Consider the following 20705-nt stretch of genomic DNA (forward strand, 5'->3'; position numbering starts at 1 on the left):
GACTTGTAGAAACAAGCTGGTCCTCAACATAATCCACATTATTTCCGGGTTGTGATGTTATACCTGAAACTATATTTATCGTAACTGTGTCGACTTTATGCGAAAATTCAACATGTCACGGCAAATTTAGTACATGGAAAAGGCAGAACATTGTCGACACATTTTCAGAGGTGAAAAGGACCAAATCCATGTCGATTGTTTAAATTTCATTCACTTTTCAGCCGGGAAATCGTTTTTCCATCGCGTTCCCCTTTCGAGAATCTCCATCGATTCGACACAATAAAACTATGAATATTTCACAAATGTGACTTAAAAATAAAATGTTAATATGTTTTTTACTTTGCTCATGAGATCTCAAATAACGCAGCCTATTTACATACGTAACAATTGTCATCACACTTCCAGATGTTTGAAGTCAGCAAAAAAGGAAAAACGGTCTCTATTTCTTTAAAGGGAGTCGTTCTTAATTAGGCAAAAAACTTGGCCCAAATTTACAGCCCCAATACGAAAGTTTTGAAAGTATTGGGGAGGGCGGTGTCAAATGACACAGCCGGTAAATTATATCCCTAAACTTGTTTGAAAGGAAGTGCAAGCAAGGGTCGATAATTTTTTTAATTTATGAGCCGTTTTAGGTGTTGTGAATGGGCCTGTTAAATCTAAAACCATTCTGAATGATTAATGAAATTTTAAATAGCATAAACTAGCTGGGTAATTTATGTCATGAAGAAGCATTGGTATGAAAGTGAAATCTGAATCCTTGTTTAGACGTGTACGATACAATATATTATTTTCCTTATAAACTGCGCGTAGTTCGTAATCAAATCTTCACTCTAATCCCTTCAAGGCATAAATCACAATTAAAATATCAGCGTTTTCCTTCGTAAAGACACGAAAGCTGGAAAATTTGTATGCTTCTAATAAACCCCCACATTTCAGATAAACATGAATTATTTCAATAACACGAAAAAGCAACATTTTTAATAAATCTATATCATATAATGTATATAAGATGGCTCTCAGCATTCTTGTTCTCTTTCACTCGTTTACAAGAGCGAAAATTAGAAAGCATATAGGCGGTAGCCCCAACACTGTACTATATTACACAACTTTACCAAGTTGAAAGTTTAAGTACCTATGATCGCATTATAATCTATAAACAAAAAGTTTCGTGCAGAGTTCACCAAAAATTTAAAAAAAAGGTTACAGAACAGAAGTTTCGTCCAACTTAAATTTCGTTCGACAAGTTGCTGCGTGTTGCGGCCAAATGGAAGCACTGCTTTGAAAGTTTTAATGAAAAGTCTTGGTGCAAACGAGGTGTGTCGCAATCTGCTGGTGCTGAGATTAGAATAGAAGACGGTTGCTGTACGTGAGGTGACGATGTGGAAATTGTATGTAAGTTATATGCTTATTGTTGCTTAGTAGCTCAAAACATTTACGCTTTTAAGTAATCGTGACATTTTTTGAACAAAATTGCTTAAATCCCAGTTTTGAACAAAACCACTAAGATATAATTAAACAGTCGAAAGATTGGCAAGTAAAGTGCAAATTATATAAAACACTTTTGGCAGCAGTCAACAAACCTAGATAGGTATTTAAAAAGACGAAAGAAAAAGATGAAATAAATCATTATTTATATAATATTATTTAAAGATTGAAAACAGAAACACTGTCACGACAAATAAGCTGACAAGCGTAAGCAACTACTACCATTAGCTAAAACACCAATTAGGAACAAATAAAACTCGCACATTATTGTTAATTACTGCGACCTAATCAAAGTATTGAAAAATTCACTTTGTATTTGACCTTGCTTGCATGTGATGTGGTTCAGTTATTTACCGCCATCATTTCCATATACATTTGCAACACAAATGTTTTTAACCCAAACGGAACTTTGATCCCTAAAAAATTTTGCTTTTATTTCGTTGCGTTTCCGTTCTTCTCCTTCTATAACAATGAGCTATTTTTTCGTGTTTGCAATAGTTTCCCACAAGGCCTATGCATTACGTGTGGCATTTTTAACAGAAAAAAAAACAGATAAATAATAGTAATATTAACCACTCACAACAGTTTTCAGGGAAACAAATTACCATCGACCCATAGATTTAATTAGCCAGCCATTCGCCTCTTTGTTAACTAGTAATTGACTGAATTCAACTCATTATCATATGAAAAACGCACTGACAAAGTAGATATACGATCGTCATTTTCCAACCATAAACTACTAAATAAATAACCATAATCCCATTCAAAACATAAACGGTCTTTAGCGTCGAATAAAGGAGAACAAGAAACCAAACTTCAAGACACAAAGCCTCGCTCCTTTCGTCTAATTTTTTACGCATTATGTCGCCCCCCAATTCCAACCATTCGAGGACCCGATTAAATGTGAAATAATTTTTTACGGTTGAATCCTTTGTATGGATAAGTCGTCGTTTATTTATCTTCACATGGAAGGAAACGACATTCAACAAATACTCATACGCGAATCCTTTGTACACATTTATTTTCTGCAACTTTGCACAGTTTTCACTTAATGCTGAGTTTTGAAATAATCTTTTCCCCTTTCAAATTATTTCGAATATTTATTAAATAAACTGTTCACATTATTGGTAATTGGTATCGCTGATTTCCACTTGCTTTTTGTTGTTTTCGTTAATATTTGGTGATATTTAATATTTTTTTACAGGGGATCTTGAAGCTTTTGTCGATGAAACGAACTTTGAAACATTGAAAACGAATGAAAAGAAACTAAATTTAAAATGTGTTGAAATATTGTGCCGAGAAAATAATCACCCGAAAATCGGTCATCGAAGGTTTTATGAAATAAAATTTACAGTAGCAAACACTTAATGCAATCCAATAAACACAATATTAAAAATAATAACACGTTATTTTAATTTACTGGCTTTTTCTAGTTTTTTTTTAAATACAAACTGTTAAACTGCTGCAAAATACCGATTCTTGTGTTCCGTTAGGTCCGTAGAATAATTATCGTACACTTTGAAGCAGGTAACATAAGTTAGAATCTTTTTATAAATTATTCTCACTTTGAAACAGAAGGATGATGATATAATGTAATTAATAGAAAGTGTCAAATAAGCTTCGACAATATCGGTAAATACTTATTAGTAACTTTACTCTCATACCTGTACTGACTCACCTTTACTTAAGTAAGTACACAGTCACTCTTATATAAGATTACGAAGTATTGCCAAAAATCGCATAAATTCAGATTCTGAAGTATTTAAATTCTGCAGTGAACATTTAAAGAATAAATGTCAACTTTTCCAATCAAATTAAGTAACAAAATATAATCAAAACAAAAAAACGCTATGATTTGCAGGTAAACAGTTTGTTTGGAAAAAAGATTTTGTTTTCTCAACCGTCTTTAAATCGAGCTTAGTGGAGATCAATTGGATGTTGTTAATTTTGCTGCTGAAAATCCGTTCACCTATATTTTTGATTGCACAAATATGTGAAACGCTGTTCTGCGTTAATCGCTACAACTACTATTATATATTTAAAAATATACGTTATCTGCTTCGAACAAAGCAAGAAAAATCATCAATTTTCTGATGTAAATGTGGAATTAGATGCTAATCAGTATAGCCGCTATTATTAGATTAGCAATTAATAGCACATATTTTTTTCGTACTTTCAATGGGAAATGAAATATTTGTTTAACAAGCATCAGTATTCGACAACAATGATTCATTTAGAGAAACTTGAACATGTTCAATGCTATAGGATTTCTCTCAAACTCTATAGCTCAGTTTGGATGTAGCTCTTTACTAGCTGACAGTTCCTGGAAATTGTAGCCGATATTGTCATGAACCCGGATGGAAAGACGTTCCTACTTCGCATAAATTGTCAGATGGTTTTCGCAGAAGTTTCTATATTATTTAGATCTTCAGACACACATCCAACAAATAATTGACACTTCAAAGTGCATGAAACGTGAATATACATCAACTGTATTGTTACACTAAAAGCCCTTTCTTCTAATAGTGCGTCTACAAACTCCCTTGGGAATGGGGCTTCACTTATTGAAAACTTGCAAAATAATGTAGTTATACCGAAGGCCGGCACTTTACAAAATATCGGTCTAATGAGGTCCCCTAGACAGTCTGTTCTGGATTAGCATCGTTATATTTTCGCTTGTCATAAGCACAGGAAACGGATTTCACTTTGGGTTACACATAAAGCTCGGTTATGGATTTCAGACTTTCATGACGCTCATGTCTACTCCTGCAGGAAACACTCTGCTTTAAAAATTTGCAACTTTTCACGAATTCTGTTTCCAAATTGGCTTTGTTTCTGGCCAATTCAACCTCCTCGAAGCTCAAGATTCCCCAAGCAATAAACTGTTTAGTGTATTCTCTATCGGTCCTTCCACTGGGAAGGTTTTGGACTTTTCCATTGATTTTTCCATTATAGGCCCGACATTGGCGTTTTATTAATCATTAGCCCGATCCCTGGTTGGGGCTGCACCGAGACTGCTCGGTCCTTCGGGCATTATCCAAAATTTATTCACTGCTCTTTCTAAAGTGCCACTACGATTCCGGATTACCTATTTCACAGGCATGAACGTTTTCTAATCCTATACCGTACTATCCGTGGAACCTTTTCCCCAATTTAATATTGCAAAGCTGTTCGGAGTTTGGACAGTTGCGAAAGCAGGAAAATACATTTTTAACCTGCTAAATCGGCAAAATAGTATGCAGACGATAAAAGTTTCTGGATCTTTGCATTTGGACACAAATAAGGATATGTTAGTAATGAACTATGCAAATTACCCAGTCGATTAGTAAGCTCATTCTCAAACGCCCAAACCTAGATTATTGAAACGCTTGAATGTTTAGGCACGAACTGATAAAATTCCGAACAAAACACTTCTGAGGAAGCAAGGCACTCGTGACTGTGAAATGGCAGAAAAAAGTTATTTTTGACCCCCAAAAACTCATCAGTTTCTACCAATGGTCGCGCCCCTTTGCATCTTTAAGTTTTTAGTAATCGATTTGGTTCCATTTTTATTCAATCGTCTTGGGGTCAAAAGTATTTGTGGTCTTATTTTGGAAACCAATTCATTTTTCAAGTCTAAAGGAAATCGCATAGTTTCATATTTAAAGATTTTAACTAGTAGTCTAACTGCTTGCCAATACAAAAAAAGTGTTGGTGAAAAAGCCGTAAAATTTAAATAACGAAATAATTAAATTCAGTAAATAAAGAAAAGTAAAAAACAGAAGATATGAAATCAATTACAGGCTATAAAGCGCTTTGAAGACTGTCTATAACACGTTTTTGTTAGAATCCATTGGGTTCAATATACCAGCCACTACCCTAATGAATATACAAAATGGTCGTTAAGTTAGACAAGTTTATGTGACAAGTGCATTTATTTTTAAGAATACCACGAATAAGTCACTAACAGCGCCTTAACAAAGAACTTAATAATTAGGATGGAAGCTTTATAGCATCCCGTCTACATTAACGTCGCCTTCTTCGAGTGGTTTTATACGAACTCGTTTGCTTTTTCAGTTAATGAATCAATTTACGAGCTTGCTAAAAAGTGTCGGTAAATCTTCAGAAGGTCCATTCAGGTAAGAAAAAGTGATTTGTCAATATAATCAGATTTTCTGCAGATATGCGAGTTAATCGGTTCAATACAAATAGTTTTATTAAGCTTCCCTTCCACTGTTCTCTCAAACAACGCATAAATCACTCGCCATCCAACCGTATGATTAATTAGAAAAAAACTGTAGAAAAACAGGAACATTAGTTTCGTATATCTTCGAGGTCACGCAATACCCAAATTATAGGGCGTGGTTCGGAGATCTGCCATTTTCTTAATTATCGCCTAGCTTTGATTTATTAGATTCTGCTATCGGGGTTGTGCTCCGGCAATTAGACAATATGGACTCGCTGGCAGAAATCCATCTTAATGAAAATGTAGCGGAAAAAATATTATAACCGGCCGGAAAAATTAAGATACATCGACGGCGGGCGAAAATTGAGTCTTTATTTAGTTCAGGAAATTTATTTGGAAGGGAATTGCTGTTTTTCACTAGTTAACTGAAATGAAAAAATATCTACTAGATAAAATGGTTGGTTTCAGTCCAAATTTAATTTAAACCACGACTTTTGTTCAATCTAGCTTAAAGCTAGAAGCAAAATGAATTGATAGCAAAATGTGATTGCCAAAAGACAGCCAACAGCAGTAACCCCTAATTTACATAAAATAAAGAAACACAAATCACATACCTATTTTTAAATTGTTGAAAATATTAAATACATTGATCACTAATAGGGCAACCAACAATCACCATAGTCAAAAGTACCAGATTTGTTACACGAGTCCGATTTATGTCTCACTACTCTTTTGGCTCTTATGCACCAATCTTACGAATCCACTTGAGCAGACGTAATATAATATTCCACATGTGGTAGCAATCGGCAGGCAGCATCATAAATTCAAGATAGATTTACTACCTTTTAATAGCATCCGAGAAAATGGCAGATTAGTCGAAGGTATAATTTCTCAAGCTACTGATTTTTAAGATTAATTTCCAAGCATTCGTTAAAATAATAGTAGCTACAGGGCAAACCAATTATTTTTGACTGTTTATCTAAAGCGAAAATTATCTTTTCAATATCGTTAATCCAATAACGTTTTAAACAGAAACAGGAATCGCTTTGGCATAATTTATTTATCCAAGTTGATTGTGCTCTGAAAATGAAAGTCTGATAAAAAAACAAACGTTACAAGTAAGAAACCATACCGAAAAAAAAACTCAATTATGTCCGACAGAAAACAAAATCTACAACATCTTTCCGGTGTAAGTATGCATTTCTAAAATTGAGCAGCACATGTTAGTCAAGGTTGGGAACAAGTGAACGTTTAGCCAAGTAAATCCTTCACTAACTGGATTGTCATTTAAATTAAACGATTTTTAGAAACCCTCTAAGCTGACATGACAGCAGATTTGTTCTATTTTGCATGAGGTGGGTCTGGCTACATTACACAGAAAATCCTTATTTTAACCGCGAATTTATTAAGAAATCATCCGTATCCAGGGAAAAGTAACAACATCGTTTTGCCAAAAATAATAGATAGTTCTTACAATAACTATCTAAAAAATTCTGCAGCAGATAGTTATTTTAAATTGAAAAATGTATTTTTATCGATGTACTTCACAATCAACCAAGATAAATTTACAACGAAATACATTCAGTACTGTAGTATGTTCGGTTTCGAAAAGCGAATATAATTTTTCAAACAGTATTTTGATTTTGATATATAAATTAACATGAATAATATACCTAGATCGCTAACGCGAAGCAATCTACTGAGCAAACAACGTAATGAACACCAAGAGGTCATCATTTCTTACATCCGCCTGCCAAATAAAGCCGTTGATAAAATCCGTAAAACAACCGCTAAAGTTGAAACGATGTGTCCGTAAAACATTAATCTGCATTAACCGTACCAATGTAACACGATTATTAAAATTTATACAAATTAAAACGGGCAAGAACTTTATTAAAATAAAGAAGCTCCGAAATCTCGTTAAAGTCTTGGGAGGTCGCGTAAAAAATTGATTAATAATTTCAAAGCACATTATGTGCAGACCTAAGCAGTTTAATTTAATGAAGTTTCACCCCTGTTGTCATTTATTCCGCTTTGACGATATATTTAACTTAATCGAGCATAAATTTAAATAAGATTTTCGAAACGTAAGATTTAGTGGATGGAACTTGATAACAAGGTTTATGAAACAATAACGTATTGGCGCGTTAAATGTGTTACCAAAATCAGTTAGTTAACCAGTTCAACCAGAAAAGAAGAAATTAATAAAAATATCTTTATTACCTTTCAAGATGCACATTTTGTATAAACAAGCGAACCTCGTTAACCGAACTCGTTAACCAGATTTCATAATTTGCAAGTATTAAATTAAGTCTAACATTTGATTCTTGCATTAAAATAAACGAAACCTTGAGAATGCAATTAAATAACTTATCGGCAAAAAATATCAGTTAGTTCATATTTATTCCCTAGCAATAACGTCAAGGTTTTCGAATCCGATGCAATTATTTGCAAACGGTTTTCAATGACTTCCTGCTAACTGACATGGCCAAAGTATTGGCTCCGGTATTGTTGAAAAATATATATTACGCAATTCAGCACAATTTACCATTATGTGACCGCATTGTGCAATATTTACATGCTAACAGCAAACTGCATGCCTAGTCATTATTGCAAAAAGGGGGGGTAACTTTCGCAGGAAAATTTTCACAAATGGAAAAAGTATTGTGTAGAAAATAAACCAAAGTAAATATTGTGAGTGTCTCGATTTCCTTATAAAAGGAATTTGAGTTTTAATTCAAGTCACATAAAAAGATAAAAGATTGAAAATAAACTGAGAAATTGAAATAGTTGGAAAAGCCTTACACGTGGATGGCCTTTTTAATTCAACTTTCCGTCGCCACCGCTTTATAAAAATCCCAATTTAAAATATGTTCAGTTACTAATTTATCCATTAGATTTCTGCTCGAATCCGAATAAATTTTCGCGGTTTATTTAAATTATTAACGTTTGGTGCGTTTTTATTTTTCGCTGCGGAAACTGTATATTTTTCAATAGATTCGCTTTTTGGCGATAGCGAGGAAACTATACATAATTTACTGTTTACATAGTAAACGATTTATTGCACAAGAGATCTATTTGTTTAGAATCAAACGGAACAAATGGAAACTTCAGCATGAAAACAATGGTGACATTTGCAGTGCAGTTTGGGAAAATAAAAATATCGCTATTGAGATGAGAATATAAATTGCGGGAAAAATTGCCAAAAAAACACAGGTTTTATTATTTTACACACATTTTTTTATAAGGCGTAATTTGAAAAACGTTGAGTGTGAATTGCTGATTAAAATTTCTAGATAACATGTGAAAGGAGGTTTTATATTTCCTATTTGAAACCAGAGTTTTGGACGAATATTTTAATGAAGTAAAAACCTCAAGCTCGTCATAAATCAAACGAGTCAAGGATTTCAGGCAAATCCACAAAGATAACGCCTGCATTTCAACAACCGCGTAAAAGGAAGCACCTGTAATAATTATACGTGCAAACGAGTCATGTCAAAAAATATATTTAAAAAGCAGCTGCTCTTAAAATTACATGTAATATTACCTGCAACTGGCGACAATTTTCGCATGACACACCATCTTGATTTCCACTAAAAAAATAAATAAAATAAATTATTACATGAAAATCGTAGCAATGTCAGGCACTAGATAATGCAGGCAGGCAGGGCAACGAAGCTGATCAATTCACTGATGAAATTTGGACAAAATTCACTCGTAACAATTATATTTTCTGTTTGAATTAGCATATTTAGCAAATAATAAATGTGGATTTTTGGGGAGAAGTTGATTTTGAGGTCCAGTCCTTCTCCGGCACTGGCTGCAGTCGTTTAGAGGCGGGTACTGTTAACAGCAGGCTTTAAGATCAGGGTGCTAAAAACCTCTCAAGATTGCCAGATGTACATGTCCCTTAGATAAGGGTCGTTTCGGTTGCCGCTTGTCTTCAGCTTGTGCAATTGATACAGATAATAGGAGATAGCAGAAGTCATAATCGATTTTTGACAGCATACAATAGATGAAAAGTCCCCCAGTATCCCCTGGCAAACAGTAGCCACAAAGACGAAGCATGTGATCGATTTTTAACAAAAACCTATACATTTTGCTGTGTTTGGTGGCATTTGTTTTCAAATAGATTGTACCATATTATTTTTAAATGAGATTAATGGCATTTGTTGAATGCAAAAAATGTCTCTACTAAAAAAGAATAGAGCTGAAAAGCAACATTTTTCCGATTAATTTTATAATCGATGACTAATCCAGAACACTGCGTCACTCAACATTCGCAACGTATAACGGGGAAATCATAAAAGAAATACGAAAAAACTTATTATTTAAACAATATAATTTAAAACTTCAACGGTCACTAAAGATATTATTGACTCATTCCCCTTCCAATAGACAGTATTACAATTTAAATCAAGACTGCAGTTAGTAAAAAAATTGTTGAAAAGTAGAAACAAATCAATCAATGACTATCACTTGGATTATTACAAAATCGGAAACCAGAACTTAATCCAAAGTGCAAAATGCCAAAAAATCCTATTTCACTTCTGAGCATTCTCTTTCGTGAATTGTTCAACAATGACTATCAGGTTTTGCATCAAGCGTTCGTATAAATCATGTATAACAGCAAAACAAGAAATATTCCTTCCGTGAATCGTAATCTGCAGAAGCGGTTTAATCGTAACATAAGCCAATACTGGAAGATTATTTTTAATTACTAATAATAGCTGCTTTTTAGTAGTGGTTAGTTGAAAGACAATGAAACCGGCCTTGAACCGCAAAAACTTCATTAAAACGTGCTACTGAAGTTAATGCCCTTCTTTGTCTTGTTTTTATAAGTCCTTGAAACTGGAATTATTATTGAACATAACGTTTTCAATGGGCTACTTGCACGCATCGGAAATATTGAATTTGCATGCATGCTCAATCAGCACTCTTCAGAATCATCTTCTATAATCAGATACAATAAGAATGTTTAGCAAGATTATGCAGGAACGTAATTTTTTAAATTTACACATAAAAACGTCTGAACAATAATTGGCAAATACTACCTTGAAACCACACGTTACAAAAACCTCTCAAAATAACCTTGTTTGGCTATTCCCAAGCTTGTGCTGGACATATTTCAACCAAAACGGGTTTTTTACTTTTTAAACCGTCAAATTGGCTAACTGTGTTTATAATTAGATGTTATTTCGTGTCACCGAACACAAGACATGGCTTTCTAAGCAGTTTTGAATCAAGTCTAATAAATCACTCAAACCTCTACTAAAACACAGAAACTCTAGTTCTTTTTAGGGCAGCTGCACTGGCTTTAGTTTCAAATTTCTCACAGTTTACCAACCCCTCCAGACCTCAGAAACATATTTTATATCGGGATCCATTGGGTGCCTTTAGAATAATAAGGAAACCCCAATAAAAGACCATTGGTTTCTTCAGTTGCTTTGCGGTATCAGATTACATAAACCCATAAAGCATATCGCCTCGAGGGAGGTAAAAGTGGGTTACGTGTTAATAAATAAAACGGGATGCTTCCCAATTCATTGGCGTGCCACTTTAACATTTACTTAAATCAAATGCTCATGAATAATGGAGAGTTTATGGTGGAAGAAAATTTTGAGGAAACGTAGCGACTCATATAGTTACACGCAAATTAACGTTTCTTCTATATATGGAGAAATATATAACAATAAAAGGACACTTCGCAGACCAATAAAATCAAAGCGGAAGATTGGAAATATCATGGATGGAAGACCAAAAAGAAGACTGCGATATAGAATTGATAGACAGTATGATAGAATAGATCTTGCAGCATCTTAAAAATCGAAAAACCCCAAGATCGGGTCTTGATAACAAACAAAATGTTAAAATACGGAAGAGACAACCAATAAAAGGAAATACATACAAACAGAACAAAGAGGATCAAATGATCAATGTAATTATCCTGGAATAACGCTTCGCAACAGCATCCTCAAAGTCTTCACTAGGAGGATGTTAGAGGAAATAAGGGCAACTATGCAAATCCGCAAATAAAAATGTTTTCTAAAAATAGGTCTACCATTAATGATGCTACTTTCATTGTGAAACAAATAACATAAAAATCTCTAGAGTTAAGATCGAGATGACTAAAGCTTTTGACCGAGTGCGATTAGCGGACATCAATGGGAATAATGCGGGTAAACGAAGTGAGCCAGGTATTAATAAAACTAAAATGCGAGATCAATAACCACTGTAGAACTAATATAAAAGTAGGACATCTATTAACTGAAGAAGTGCAAATACGCACAGGAATAAGACAACTCGACTCAATGAATCAGCAAAACAATTAAATATGATCATTAATACAGATAAAACCAAATCATCAAAAGCGCCAACAAGATTCAAACTGGAGATTGATCAGACAATTGTAGTCCAATTAAATCACTTCAAATATTTAGGAGTTGAAATAGCAATTTATGAAAATCTACAGAGTTAAGTCAAAAAAGAAACTATAAAAGCTCCTACAATTTTAGGATTTCTAAGAGACTTTGTGTGAAAAACATATGCAGCTGAAACAAGACCAGACACATCCAGTACATTACAAATCATGCGAACCATTGAAATGAAAATAATAAGAAGTATTCACAGAAGAACACTGCACAACAGAATAAAAAACGAAGAACATAGACAACAAAGCAAGATACAGGACATAGGAAGGTCGGTGATAGAAGAAAAATGCCAAAAGCGCCATCATCAGATTTAAATATCAAAACAAACCCATAATTGGGAAACATTAGATTCTTTATAGGCTTGGCTCTTCAAAATCTCACATTTTTTTCTTGTTGAAGACAGCCCAGTCTACAAAGAATTTAATGTTTCCCAATTATGGTTGTGTTTTGAATTTTAAATCTGATGATGGCGCTGTTGTCTCGCCGAAACGTAATATTAAATAAACGATATAAACATTTTATTTCACATTTCGGTTGAAACCCACGAAAGAAAAAAAGATAATAATTATTTCCGTTAAGTTAAGCGTTCGCAGTAAGACAGTAATAAAAAGCGAAAAAAAGCTAAGCACCATAGTTTATACGAAGATGCATCTTAAATTCTTCTAAATGTATGTTGTATTAAAATTTAGCTCCGTTTTCAGTTCTCTATTTCTCTGCAACCAAGAATTACCTAAATGTTTTGAAAAAAAGAAGTAATCACTTTGTGTTTATGAAAACTGACAGTACAATGCAATATAATCTTTGCAAAACCCATTAAACCATTTAGTTTTATTTATAAAGTTAATTTATCTAGGTTTAATTTCGATCATTCATAAAGTGTGACAATTAGAAAAAAGCAATTTAGAACAACTTGTAAACCAGAAAAAAACCATTCTCCATTAACCGATTAATAATTACATTCCAAAAATGGTTTTCGCGAAATTTTACGAATTACTTTACATATGGCAACAGTTTAAAAGGCCAAGGTCGCTGATACTATTGGCCTCAGATTAGACCATTTTTACCGGCTGCGACCTTTTCTTTGATATTGTTTGACCACGTACTTACTGTTGACGTCGTTCGGTCGACTTATTCAAAGCTGAGGAATAAGTTTGCGTACGTACGAGTGTTTGCAATTCAATTAACAAGCGTTGAGCCAAACAACTGTAGAAGCTATTGTCGTTATATCCAGGAGTAAACGATTAATAAACGCATAAGAAAGACTAAACTAAAGTTTATACTTTTGTGTTTTAAGTTTCAGTTAAGCTTTTTTAAACTGAAAATCTGGAAGAAATTAATTTTTTAGTATTGTTCTAGTACTAAAACTGTAGGTAGATTATTTCTACCCACAAAGAAAATACATTTTTGGTAACGATAAAAGGAAAATAATCACCTTCAGGTTCTAAATTGTAACAATAAGTGCTAGTCGTCTGACACTCATTCTAGCACGGTTAAATGATTTAGATAGTTCGATAATTATTCAAAAAGACCAGTAAAATCCGTAAAAAAGCCACTTATATTAATGTATGAGTAAAAGATATTCGAAGGTAAAATATGATAAAGTAAAACATAGTTTCCTTATAGTTCTATAAGGAAAGCAAACATATATTCTTCCATTAACAATGTAATGCTTTCCACTGTATGTGGAACAATATGGAGCCATTCTCATGGTAATTAAATGTTCCTTGATAATAATTATTACGTAATTCCGGAATGAGTTAAACTATTGAATCAAAATCAGCATAAAGTGACTGTTTAACATCGCAATCACATTGTCCATATTCGATGAATGAAATTTTTATAAATAACCAGCACATTTTCATTAACTAAATTCGTCGAAAGTCGTTGAGCTTTAACAAACACGGATATTGAATTCGTTTTATTACAACGGGTATTAGACATGCGGATGTAGCAAAACATAATTTATATTGAAAAAATTTGGCGAAGAAGGTGAATAACTGAAAGTCTACCAAGAAGTTTTTCCATGCGGTTTGAGGTTGGTTAGCGCAACAATGGTAGGACGTATTTTCCAAAGGTGAGCTAAATCCGCAATTTAAACTTGCTCAAATCCTGCTAAAACCATTAAGTGGGTTTAGAGCATTATTTAGTTCATTTACAAACTATTAATTTTTAATGTGTGTATACAAGCTTTCTTCGATGTTTGTTTATAATTAGAGGAAATATTCAGTTCATCAAATCAATCATTTCGACTATTCCTGCTGAAATTTATTCTAAGTTTTAGTTGTTTTTAGGGCAGATTTAGACCTAAACATTACTGGGAAAGACAATTTAATTAAATTTTTTTTAAGATCAATATGGGCCATGTGAGAAAACTTTCCCCCAGCCAGACATTAGAATAACCCTCCATCTAAACAAATTCTGCAAAAGCGAAAACATGACTAAGCTTAAGCTACAAAGAGCAAAAAAACGGGTCAAAACCATTTCTATCCAAATCTTTATGTTTAAATCCCAGGTAAGTCGTCACCCGGATATTTTCTTGCCTCTGTCGCTTTGAACCTGCTTTGCAGATATTTTTCACTTGGGGAAAGCCTAAAAGTACTTTATATAACCCATTAATCTCGTTACATTATCTTAAAAAGCAAGACGGTTTAAAAGTAACTTCTTCGTGATTTTTATATGGGCTTCGCAATAAAGCTCGTCGCTTATATCGTGACTGTCTGCTGATTAGAAAATAAATATAAATTGCAAAAGACTGTCAATTCTCCTTTTGCATAACAACAAGTTTATTGATAAATATTTTGCAATTATCGGTGGCATAAAAGTAACCTGAGATGATAGGAAATACTCTACAAATCTGACATGCTAAATGCAATTTTATTATAAATTATGGCATCAACATAGAATGTCAAAGCCATTAAGGCAGGAAACTGCACTGATTTATGAGAGAGCGAGGCAAATAAACCGTCAGAGGCAAACAGTTAAACCGGCAATAGAATATGTGCCACACATTGATTGCCACAATATTTATCTAAACCACTTAATCAGAGCACATTCAATATTTTATTAAACATTAAACATTCAAAGGAATACATGATAAAATCATTAAATTAGTGGAGCTATTGAATAATCATTCGAATATGCCCCTGCCTCCTGCATAGATTTATTGAGATGGCGTGGATTTAACCGGTCTACCAAACAACTTCCAAATTAAATTAACTTGGATGTCAAGCCAATTAAAATTCTATAACTACTTTTGGAAATTGTTTACCTACTGACTTATATCTTACTGGATATTAGATTAACCTCGTTTTGAAATCAATACTTGGCAAGTTGTGCGATTTGGAATCTGTGGAATTTGCTAACTACAGTATGGAGATTGAATTTGAATAGGCGCTAGACGCTTGGCTTAAACGGATTGACTGATTAGTGGAGGATGATGTAAATACGAGATTTTCCTGTTTCAATCAGTATTTTAATCACTTGATTTTCGACATGTTTATGGTTATTGTCGTTCCAAATTGCGAAAGCATTTCCATAGGTACCATTAAAGACAAAAATTACCCAACACTTAGCAAAAAAAATGAATAGAAGTTGAAAAATTCAAAAACTGCACTGTATTCTAGGGTTAGCACTCATCAAGGAATTCACAGTTTTTTAAATAACCATTTTCATTTAAACTGATTCTTTTACTTTAAACATCTTCGGAGCTGTGCTTATTTAAATTGCGCCTTTAAACTCAAACATCTTAATAAAATGATAGATATTTTAGACAGGCCACCGACAGATGTGCACATATTAAACAAACAGGGATCGTGAAAACAAACAAAAATAAACATTAGTATTTGTTAAGTGAACGTTATTATGCCAGTGATTGCAGTTTTTAACAAGTTTATAAGGAAACTAAACAAATTACAATAAGAAAAAAAACAGCACAATGAAAGCTGAATAGTAAAAAATACAATTTTCATTCAAAATTTAACAACTTTCGTACACCCCATTGACCTACATGAAGAAAGCAAACTGAAAGAGTTTCTGCTGATAAGAGAACTTCAGCTATGAAAACGAGAAGTAATCATTTTAATTAATGATAAATTCGTGTTTACGTAAATATGACTAGACACATGAGAAGAATTAACGGAAAAATTATATTAATTTATTGTTTAAAAATGAAAATTCATTAACATTAATTTGCATATGAGACATAAGATCAGGTTATAGATATGAATATTACTTGCAAATATTGATGCATAATAAAATTTACCGAACGATTAGAAATGATTGTCGATTATGCAGAAAGTTACCGATAATGCAACCAAAAAATAAGAAATTAGCCGTAGATCAAAAATTACGTTTCTTAAAACAATGTTATCATCGAAATGAGTGACTGAGTGAAGCAATTTTAGCAAATGCATGTTTTATGCGGTACCTTTATATTTTTTACGTTTTGTTATTCCCAAGCGAGTGATATTAATTTAATCTTCTTCAGATATTTCTTAAGAATTGAACAAAATACTGTCAGAAGCTTGCTAAAGTGACTATTTCGACCCAATCAAGAGCGTACGTACGGAAAATGAAATTAAGAATAAGCTACTAAATGGATAAATAGCGCACAAATCCGTGAAAATTGAACACCAAATCAAACGAACCTTTATTAGGGAAGGGAATTATTATCCTTAGGGAAGTTGAAATAAAATAGTTTGCATCAAAGGTAAGTTAAATGATGTTTTTACATAACTTCCTATACATTTTCATTTTGCATTCAAAGAAGTAAAGAAAAAACAGAACAAACAAAAACATTTGGTTAATACAAACTGGACTAACAATTGTAATGTTGCTACTTGTTTAATAAATACCATGCAAATACTTAAGTTTTAGGGCTCAAGTTGAAAGACTAGGCTTTAGATTTATGCTTGAATTTAGATTTATGAATGAAGTATTAGTATGTTGTCCTAACTAAATGTGGAATAAAGTGATTTCCGAAGAGATTAGTTGAGTCATCTTTGCAAGAAAATTCCCCATCTCTGAAAAAACATAAAATGCAAAGCGGCAATATAAAAAAATACTTAAAAAACTGGACAAAAGTGGTTGTTCAGAATATTTGCTATTTGCAATAGTTAAGTTACTATCGTTTTCATAAACTTTTCATTATTTTCCCATCATTAGATGTTTTGTATTATCTAGTTTAACCAATCTTTACTTCCTGGATATTTGCCGTGCATAAACTCTGTTTGCGTTCTGACAAAATCAAAAATTTACGAATACATATTCGTTGTAAATTTCACTTAAACATCCTTCCAATTATGAAGTTTTGGACAAACCTTGTAGCTTAAACACGGGCGGCATATATTACAATGTTTATTTTTAAATTAAGTAAGTGTGTTTCCATATTATCAGAACTGGGCTGAAAACCGTGACTATCATAAATCATTTCATTTTAATCTGGCCTTTCCAAATTGTTTTCCCTAAGTATCAGTGACTCTCCCGAAAATGAACGCATTGATTTGATTCCGGGCCGACTCCAGCCATTTTCAGTCGAAAAAATCGCACTCCATTTTCTAACGTTCGATCTACCGGAATTTGCATTTTTATAAGTTTTTTTCGTTTTTAGCGCTCATACAAAGTGAATATAAACCGTCAAGCTCCTAACAAAGCATCGGTTTCCCCCAATAAACGCATCAAAAACATCACCGTCGCTTGACCTGAGTTTTTGGTTTTATATCGTTTCGTTCAACACGCAGCTAAAAACCCGCTTAAATATGCACTGCATGCAGGATAATAAAAAATAATCCAGGAACAACTGTCGATAAAAATTGTGCTGCAAGTCCCGAGGGACAATGGACCACTTTGTGTAGCCATTAGAAATTAATCGATACGGACCAATTTTGCAAATCTCCCGATTCTTGATCCCTCCTGAATAAATAATTAGACCTTTTTCGAACGGCAATTTTTGGTTCGGGGTTTTTTCATGCGAAATACCGACCGGAGCCTGCGACAACGAACGACCGGAAAGTTTTGATGGATTTAATATTGTTTTCTTTAAGGGATAAAATTTGTTGGATAACGTATTTATTTGGGGTCAAAGCGGAATTAGAGATAATCAAAAAGTTTGGACCCAGTAACAGAATATTTGCTATATTGCTCCTTGTGAGTAGGCTTCTAATAGATTATTATTAATAAAAACTTTAAAGTTTTCTATTAAGTAAGTTAGTTGGCGAAAAACACCAGCAAACGTAAATGCAAGAAAAAGAAACAGTAAATTCTATTAAAAGTGTCGAATGAAGCAGGAAAACGAAAAAAAAAAATATATATATATCTATATCTATCTATCTACAAAGCTGGATTGATCTTTGACGGTTCTGGTACGAAGATTTCACAAGTTTGATCTAGCTATCACTTAGAAACAGAAAACGCGTTAAAGAATAAGAATAAGCGTGGATGATTAGCTTTCAAACCATTCAAATGCAGCATCTGGTTTAGTAACTCATTTCCATGCTTGTCATAGACTATAGCGGCTTTTTTTTTTCGATTACAATAACTTACAATTTAAAAATAGAGCTGAATAGAATTGTATATCATTTTTTTCAATATCCATAAGTCAAATAAAAATACTTAGCAGATTTGTTTAACGGTGGTCAAAATAAAGAGGTTGAGTACTTATATCCAACCTGTTAAAACCGAAGGTTGGTTTCACTATTGTTTTAGTTTACGTTTTTTCTACTTTTGTTTAGTCGTCATAAGGTGTAAACATTTCTAGAATGGAGGAACGACCTATACGCACAAATTACATATTCTGCATTATAAAGGGTATAGGATTTTCAGGCCGAACGACTCTTAACCTCGTGTGGAAAGCATTTGCCAGCCAGAATACTAATTTTCCGAGCCCCGAAAGTACGAAATTTCGAACATAAGTTCTCTCTCAATGCATGGGTGTGGATTATTGATAGATATCCTTATCTCCGTTGCCAACTAGGTTAAGTGACCATCATTATTTACTTAAATTATCTATAAAATTACCTCGTAGAATTGCTAGGGGCTCCATGTCTATGTAAAACAGTTTTAGTTTTAAGGTAATAATTGGAAAATGGGGTGTCGGAAGGAAGTAAACTGTTTTCCTAACTAGTGTAGTTAGGAAGTAGTAAGTAAAAGACAAATTTTCGGAAAATTACGGAAAATCTTCACAATTTGTGCTTCATAACAGTATTGATTCAAACGAAAATAATATAAATATGTTAATAAATTGACAACTTCTCAGTTAACTTCAACGTATCGAGTATATTAGTATACATTCAAAGTATTCGAGTACAAAAAATGTACGTTCAACAGCAATATGAACTAACTTTCCGATTAGCGCTTTTTTAAGGACGCGTGACTCGGATAGAAAGCATTTTCCGATAGGTATAATTGTAAGTATTTCATCAATTAAAAACACTTTTTCTTAAAGCAGAATTTATATTTACAGTTTAGCGCCTCGATTGTTCTCATATGCATTTAATAAAGGCTTATGTTGAGTGCAACTGCATATACAATGAAATTAATCCTAAGTGAGCCTTTCTATGAGAAAAGCACAGGAAAACCACCAGCTTTGGGATTTCCCATTGTTATTTAATCACTCTGTATCCTAGTAAGCTTAGGTTCTGAAAAAATGTATTGATTGAACAAACACTTATAAATGTGATGCTTTTTCCCATATTTGGTTATGATTATCTATATGGCGTAAAAATCTCCAATTTTACTAATAAGCCGATTAATTATATTTACCAGAACCAACAAAAATTTTACACTTTTACGAGATAGTTAAACATTGTAAATCAAATTGAACATTTATACTGTTCGAATACCTGTCTTGTGTGGGCCGATTAGATTAGACGATATTGACACGCAAATTTTCCAAAAAAAACCGCATAAACGTATTGATTTTTTGTGTAAAAAATCTTTGCTCAATTTCCCGTTTCTATGTAATAAGTACCAACTTACTTAAGTAATTCAACAAATTTTTCAAATAAAATCCAATTTAAAAATTGAACTGTTACAGTTTGAAGGTGACCGTGATGCTAATTTGTGAAGGAGTGAGGAAGAAAATCACAATTTTTCCTTTCCAAGTTGTCAAAGGAGGAAATGTTTCTTTTCGATCCCTGTCCCTGTTTTTTATTTACTTTTTTGAATGCAACTAACAAAATACTGTCTGTGTAGACAATAGACAAACGTATAACTAGATAGCTTTCGATGCTATAAAAAAAGAAAAAGGAAAATCAAGGCAACGGAAAGATAAAGAAAAATCTTCCCCTTTTGTAGCATGCTCGCGTCTCTTGTCCTAAACCATAATTAGGAAGCACGGGATTCCTGCCCTAATGATGGCTTAAATACAATCGAAACGTAGAAAGGAAAATAAGAGTTTTTCTTCGTAAATTTTCGACTCATATAACCACCATTAATTTAATTATTACCTAAATAACTTAAATTCATTAATAGAACAGTTAGGAAATAATAATAAGATTTATTTGAAAATTAATAAAAATAGAGTATGTAAATACTAGAAAATAAATAAACTTGTATAGTTATTAAATGAAGTAGGTGAATCCATTTTTGTAGGGTGCGAATTTCACTAATTCGCAAAACGATTCAGA

General features: G+C 33.0%; 1 protein-coding gene across 2 annotated transcripts in view; it reads right to left on the minus strand.

Moving 5' to 3' along the window:
• The window catches only part of LOC109546531, a 414797-nt gene that overhangs the window by 177947 nt on the left and 216145 nt on the right, over nt 1-20705 (minus strand). Inside the window, exon 2 of one of the 2 annotated variants that reach the window (XM_019917522.2) lies at nt 9198-9243. The exons of the other annotated variant lie outside the window; for it this stretch is intronic. Coding sequence (XP_019773081.2) covers nt 9198-9243 — 46 coding nt within the window. The remainder of the gene's footprint in view (nt 1-9197; nt 9244-20705) is intronic. 2 annotated transcript variants of the gene reach the window in all.

This window comes from Dendroctonus ponderosae, unplaced genomic scaffold, assembly GCF_020466585.1.
Source record: "Dendroctonus ponderosae isolate FM_Combo_2020 unplaced genomic scaffold, Dpon_F_20191213v2 Dpon_F_20191213_2, whole genome shotgun sequence".
NCBI classification, from domain to species: Eukaryota; Metazoa; Arthropoda; class Insecta; order Coleoptera; family Curculionidae; genus Dendroctonus; species Dendroctonus ponderosae.